Source organism: Castanea sativa, chromosome 6 (assembly GCF_040712315.1).
Source record: "Castanea sativa cultivar Marrone di Chiusa Pesio chromosome 6, ASM4071231v1".
In the NCBI taxonomy this organism is placed as follows: domain Eukaryota; kingdom Viridiplantae; phylum Streptophyta; class Magnoliopsida; order Fagales; family Fagaceae; genus Castanea; species Castanea sativa.
The window spans coordinates 9,153,586-9,159,585 of record NC_134018.1 but is presented as its reverse complement, the minus strand read 5'-3'; the positions used below and the strand labels follow the sequence as shown (position 1 = coordinate 9,159,585).

The 6,000-nt window shown below is 37.6% G+C and overlaps 3 protein-coding genes across 3 annotated transcripts; all 3 read left to right on the top strand.

The window, feature by feature from the left end:
* Positions 1-287: 287 nt before the first annotated feature.
* On the top strand, positions 288-1,801 carry LOC142639396 (uncharacterized). The gene is made up of 2 exons (XM_075813586.1): positions 288-427; positions 1,258-1,801. The coding sequence occupies exons 1-2, from the start codon at positions 288-290 to the stop codon at positions 1,799-1,801; spliced, it is 684 nt and encodes a 227-aa protein (XP_075669701.1).
* A 211-nt stretch (positions 1,802-2,012) lies between these two features.
* Positions 2,013-2,840, top strand: LOC142639395 (uncharacterized). Its single transcript, XM_075813585.1, has 2 exons — positions 2,013-2,085; positions 2,206-2,840. The coding sequence occupies exons 1-2, from the start codon at positions 2,013-2,015 to the stop codon at positions 2,838-2,840; spliced, it is 708 nt and encodes a 235-aa protein (XP_075669700.1).
* Positions 2,841-2,900: 60 nt separating this feature from the next.
* LOC142639394 (uncharacterized) lies at positions 2,901-3,536 on the top strand. The gene has a single exon (XM_075813584.1). It carries the CDS (start codon positions 2,901-2,903, stop codon positions 3,534-3,536), a length of 636 nt encoding a protein of 211 aa, XP_075669699.1.
* The last annotated feature ends 2,464 nt before the right edge of the window (positions 3,537-6,000 follow it).

Here is a 6,000-nt window from a genome sequence, read left to right as displayed (position 1 = left end):
GAATTGGGCCCCCCTCCCGCTTAGGCCCCCTCCCAAAATCCATGAGTTCCAAGCCCAGAGGCAAGAGCCCATGCCATGACCGATGTAAATCCAAAAAAAAAAAACTCAGCAGTAAACCTAACTCCTAACGAAGAAAGCCAAAGGAAAAAAAAAAGAAAAAAAAAAGAAAGGAAATAGAACAGAGAGATAGTGAGGCTGAGGCGAGAGTGCGAGACTGCGAGACGGAGAGATAGAGAGGCGCGACGACGACGAGACAGAGAGATAGTGAGTGAGTCACTGAAGCGACGATGGCAACGACGACGTCGCGAGACACTGCCGCAGTACCCACCCACGCCGACGCCGGCACGCCATCATCATGCCAACCCTCCTTAGCTGTCACCGCCGCCGGTTGCTTGAGGCTTGAGCCTTCACACTTCACAAATCACAGGTACTTTAATTTATGATTTGTGAATCAACTGTTTTACTGATTTGTGAATCAAATGTTTTTACTGATGACGAGACATTGAGACTGCTTGTGGAGTGTTTGTGATTACTAATGAACTGATTATTGAATGGCCTTTGGTTTTTTTTATTTTTTTTATTTTGGGCTTTTTGGCTTTGTGACTCTCTGTCACTCTGTTGTCTCTTGTATTATATATAGATAAGAGAGATAGAGAGAGAGAAAAGTTTGTAGAGAATAGAGATATTTGTTTCATTGTTGGATTGTTTGTTTGTTTGTGGCACAACTACCGGTCAACAAAGCATAAACTTTGTGCTTTGTTGACTGGTAGTTGGGTATAAGAGAGACAAGCCACAGACAAAAAAAAAAAAAAAGAAGTTAAGTAAAGATTTTGTTAGTAGTGCTGGGTAGAATAAATAAAGAGTGTCGGTAGTACTGTTGTGGGATTGGGTTAGTAGGTCAATGTCAGAAAAATGGAGAAAAACACAAAGACAAAGATAAATAAAGGCAGACCATAGACAAAAAGAAAAAAAACAAATCATATAATATAGAAAATTGTCACACAAATTTAAGAAAATTGTCATACAAATTTAATATATATGATTCTTAATTTATTTGTAGATCATGAAAAAATCAATTACAATGCTTGATTTTTTCAAAAGAAAAGATTCAAGTTCTTCTGAAGTCAACGTGGGATTGCCAACAACTAATGTTGCTATTCCAATTCTAGAAAATGTGGATGTTCCAATTCTAGAAAATATGCATTCCCCAATTCCGGAAAATGTCAATGTTTCAATCTCTTAAACACAATTTCAAAGAGTTGATCTTGATTCTTTGGATTATGATCCCGGAACACGCAAACAAATATGGGAATATCATGTTAATCAACATGATGAAATTCGACGGGCTTACATTACAAAAGGTCCACACCAACCTCCTTTAAAGAAAAACAAAAAAAGTGGAATGCACAATCGTAGCTTTCAAGCTTCTTGGTTTGAATATAATAAATCATGGCTTGAATATTCTCCTACAACAGATATGGCTTATTGTCTACCTTGCTTTGTCTTTCATAGTCCAAATGGAGTTGTGGGACAAAATAAATTCACTGTCGGTGGATTTAGAAATTGGAAAAAAGTTGGGGGCAAAGATTGTTATCTTCAAGGTCATATAGGAAAAGATCCTAATTCAGCTCATAGAGTTGCTGAGCAAATGTGTAAGGATTTGATGAACCAATCACAGCATTTACAAAGAGTAGTTAATCATTTCACTACTGAACAAATTGCAAATAATCGGTTGCAACTAAAAGCCTCAATTTTTATTGTCCGATATCTTGCCTTTCAAGCTATAGCTTTTAGAGGTTGAGATGAAACTTTTAGTTCATTAAATTGTGGGAACTTTTTTGAATCATTGGGTATTGTGACTTTTTGGAATGTGGAGGTTGCTGAAATAATAGAAAAAGCTCCCAAAATTGCAACTACACATCACCTAGGATTCAAAAGGAAATTCTACATGTTTTCTTAGCCAAGTGAAGAAGGCCATTCGGGAAGAAATTGGTGATGCAAAGTTTTGCATAATGGTTGATGAAGCTCGTGATGAGTTCATGAAAGAGCAAATGACTGTGGTTTTTAGATATGTTGATGCAGAAGGTTTTGTGAAAAAACGTTTTTTTGGGCTTATTCATGTTGTTGACACTGCGGCTTTGACTCTAAAGAAGGGGATATATTCTTTGTTATCTCAACATTGCTTAGATATACAAAATATTTGAGGGCAAGGGTATGATGAAGCAAGCAACATGCGAGATATGTGGAATGGATTACAAGCTTTGATTTTGAATGATTGCCCATACGCTTACTACATTCATTGTTTTGCACATCGCTTACAATTGGCATTAGTAAAAGCATCAAAACAAGTTGTCCCCATTAGTGGGTTTTTTCTTACATTGCTTTTTCTGATCAAAATTGTTAATGTTTCATGCAAGCGTAATGAGCAATTGCAAGTTGCCAGTGCTAATGAAATAGCACGTTTGATTGATGTTGAGGAACTTGAGACTGGAATTGGACTTAATCAAATTGACATTTTACAACAACTTGTAGAAACACGTTGGAGTTCACATTTTAGATCAGTTTCTAGCTTATTAAGGATGTTTACTCCAACTCTTGAAGTTTTACATAATATAATTGATGATGCAATTCTTGGAGAACATCCGGCAGAAGCAGAGTTAGCTTACGAGAGTTTAACTTCATTTGAATTTGTCTTCATCTTGCATCTTGAGAAAGAAACTATGGAGATTACTGATATACTTTGTCAAGATTTGCAAAGCCAATCTCAAGACATTTTAAATGCCATGCATTTAGTTTCATCTACTAAAGCACTTATCCAAAAATTTAGAGATGATGGATAGGATGACTTACTCACCACTTTGATATCATTTTGTGAGAAGCATTCCATTGATGTTCTAGATATGAATGCTCGTTATGTTGCGAGGCGAGGTCGAGCTCGTAATCAACAAGATAGCGTTACAATTGAGCATCATTATCGAGTAAATATTTTTCATGCTGCAATAGATTCTCAACTACAGGAACTAAATCATCGGTTTAATGAAGATGCAATGGAGTTACTTAGGCTTAGCTTAGCTTTAGAACCTCGAGAGGCATTAAAATCTTTCAGAAGTAGTGATTTTTGTTTGTTGGTAAAGAATTTCTATCCACAAGATTTCACAGATTATGAAAAACAAGTGTTGGAGAAGGAGTTTTATCATTTTGAGTATAATGTAGTCCAAGATCCAGAGTTCAAAAAATTGAAAAGTTTATCTGAGTTGTCTCAATGGTTAGTGAGAACTAGAAATTCAGAACACTACAAACTTGTTTATAGAATGGTGAGACTTGTGCTTACTCTTTCAGTTTTTACTGCTACTACAGAGCGAGCATTTTCAGCTATGAAAGTTGTCAAAACTAACCTTCGAAACAAAATGGAAAATGATTTTTTGACGGACTCTTTGATGTTATACATTGAAAAGGATATAGCTTCGACATTTAGTTTGGATTCAATCGTAGATGATTTTGAAGATTTGAAAGAGCGTCGAGTTCCCTTTTCATAGATGATTGTATTAAGAAACAATAGTATTTCGTGTATTTTGTTTATGTTGATAGATGATTGTATCTTAATATATTAAGAAACAATGATTTTTGGGTATTTGTCTTAGTTGATAGTTTATTAATACTATATGGATGTGTATTTGAAATTTTTTTTTTTTCGCTTATCTCTACCCCCCCTCCCCCCGGACTTGAAATCCTGCGTCCATCCTTGTATGGAACACATCACAAGTACTTGTATGCATGTATGTGTTGATGATTTTTGTAAGTCCATTTGTAGCTGTCATAATAAAACTAGAGCAACTTTTTGAACATAACCTTAATTTTAGGTGAACCACGTAATTCTTCTATTTGTGTGTTGATCTTTTCTGTTCTCTATATTCTATTGTCCACACATTTCATAGACCATGGATAAAGTTTATTTGTTCCCTATGAAGCATGGGTGCGTTTCGGGATTCGAGTGCGGGTGCGGGAGTGGGTGTGAGACTCGGCAATTTTTGAAAAAGTAGGGTGCAAGTGCGACGGGGTGCGGCGATTAATAAATTATTAAAATTATTAAAAATATTTTTATTTATATTTTTAATATATTGCTAAACATACTTTTTTCACATTATATAAATATATACCAAATTTAAGAGCAATAGTAAATAATAACTAGAATACAGAGAATGGGAGAGAGCCTAGCTGAAGAGTGAAGGCAGAAAGTGGGAGAGAGGCGCAAGAAAAATGAAGAGGGAGAGGGCTGGGTCTTGGTTTTTTTTTTTTTTTTTTTTTTTTTTTTTTTTTTTTTTTTTTTCGGCCAAGTTAAACGATTATGCACCTGTTGTTGTTGTTGTTTTTTTTTTTTTTTTTTGAATTTCGGCCGGTATCGGTTTATGCCCGATACAGACCGATTTGGGCCGAATCGGCGCGTATCGCGCCGAAAAATAATATTTTTTTAATGTCCGACGCGGCACGGACGCGCAGGCAGCGGCGTCGCCTGCGCGTCCCCGTGTCGCGCCGCGTCAGACGCAGGTGTGGCGGCCCAAACGCCGCACCCGTGCTTCCTAGTTTGTTCCTAACAATTTATTGATTTAAGTCTTTGGATTAAGGTTGTATCTGTTAATATGTATATTAAAATCTTAGTGCTCATAAAAAAAAAGTATATTAAAATCTTAGTTAAAGAATCCCTAAAACGTTTTATTCCATGCAAATGACTTTTAGGTCAAGTATTATTTTTAATATTTTGACCAAAAATGTTTATTGTTTAACTCTAATATCCACTTAAAATATATGTAAAAGAAAAACCTTTTTCTCCCTAAACATTGGTGTCAGAAACTAGAATAATAGTTGAACTTTGGGCCATTTGTTTTGGCTTGCAACCAGTGGAGAAAATAGCAAATTAACCATAATTTTCAAACAATATAATTAATAGTTACAGTTTACAAACTATATTTTTTACTAGCATCTCGAGTTTAAGAGACTCGATTTTGGGCTTAAAAATCGAGTCTTTTAGGATCGATTTTCACGTCTGATGTGGCATTTTTTTCACATGGAGCCTACCTGAAAATCGAGTATCTAAGACTCGATTTACAAGGTAAAAAAATATTAGTCTACGTCTCTTAACCTCCCTTCACAGAAATACACAGTCAAAATTCATCCACCACCGTAGGAAGATCATTACTGAGCAAAACTCACCACAAAAAAAAAAACCCAGATCAGCCCAGATCCAAGTCACGTTGCGCCCAGGCTGCGCGCGCCCAGATTGCGCCAGGTCGCGTCGCGCCCAGGCCGCGGCGAGCCCAGGTCGCGTTGCGCCCAGGTCGCCGCGAGCCCGGGTCGCGCAACCCCGGGCCGCCGCGCGCCCAGGTCGCGCGAGGCCTGGGCGCGCCGCGGCCTGGGCGCGCCGCGGCCGGGGTCTCGTGACCTGGGCGCGGCGGCTTGGGTCAGCCTGGGTCGCACGGCGGCCTGAGTCGACAGCAATGGGTCTATGGCGGCTGCTTGTACAGATCAACGTGGAGGAGGAAGAAAGGGACAGATGAAAAAGTAGTGAGGAAGAAGAGAGATGTGAAACGTAGAAAAAATAAGGAGGAAAATAAGGAAGGTTTAGGATGTAAATCGAGTATTAGAGACTCGATTTTTAAGTAGTTGCCATGTGAAAAAAATGCCACATATAATTAGACCATAAACATCGACCATCAAAGACTCGATTTATAGGTCCAAAATCGAGTCTCTTAAACTCGAGATGCTAGTAAAAAATATAGTTTGTAAACTGTAACTACTAATTATATTGTTTGGAAATTATGACTAATTTGATATTTTCTCCGCAATAAGCATATATGGGAGCTGGGTTTTCGGACACATCCAAGTGGAAACCAACTGATCCCTACTAACTACAAACTGGTAATAGTCTACTTAATTTAAAACACTCAAAAGTATTGTATCGTGTAATAATATCCCATGCAGTATGCAGCATGGGATCTCAACCCC

What these genes read in the sequence shown, in the direction of transcription:
- LOC142639396 (XM_075813586.1), top strand. Translation starts at nt 288, where the DNA reads ATGGCAACGACGACGTCGCGAGACACTGCCGCAGTACCCACCCACGCC. An exon ending in TCACACTTCACAAATCACAG is followed by an intron (nt 428 to 1,257) that starts GTACTTTAATTT and finishes ACAATTTCAAAG; the next exon opens with AGTTGATCTTGATTCTTTGG.
- LOC142639395 (XM_075813585.1), top strand. Translation starts at nt 2,013, where the DNA reads ATGGTTGATGAAGCTCGTGATGAGTTCATGAAAGAGCAAATGACTGTG. An exon ending in TAGATATGTTGATGCAGAAG is followed by an intron (nt 2,086 to 2,205) that starts GTTTTGTGAAAA and finishes AAAATATTTGAG; the next exon opens with GGCAAGGGTATGATGAAGCA.
- LOC142639394 (XM_075813584.1), top strand. Translation starts at nt 2,901, where the DNA reads ATGAATGCTCGTTATGTTGCGAGGCGAGGTCGAGCTCGTAATCAACAA.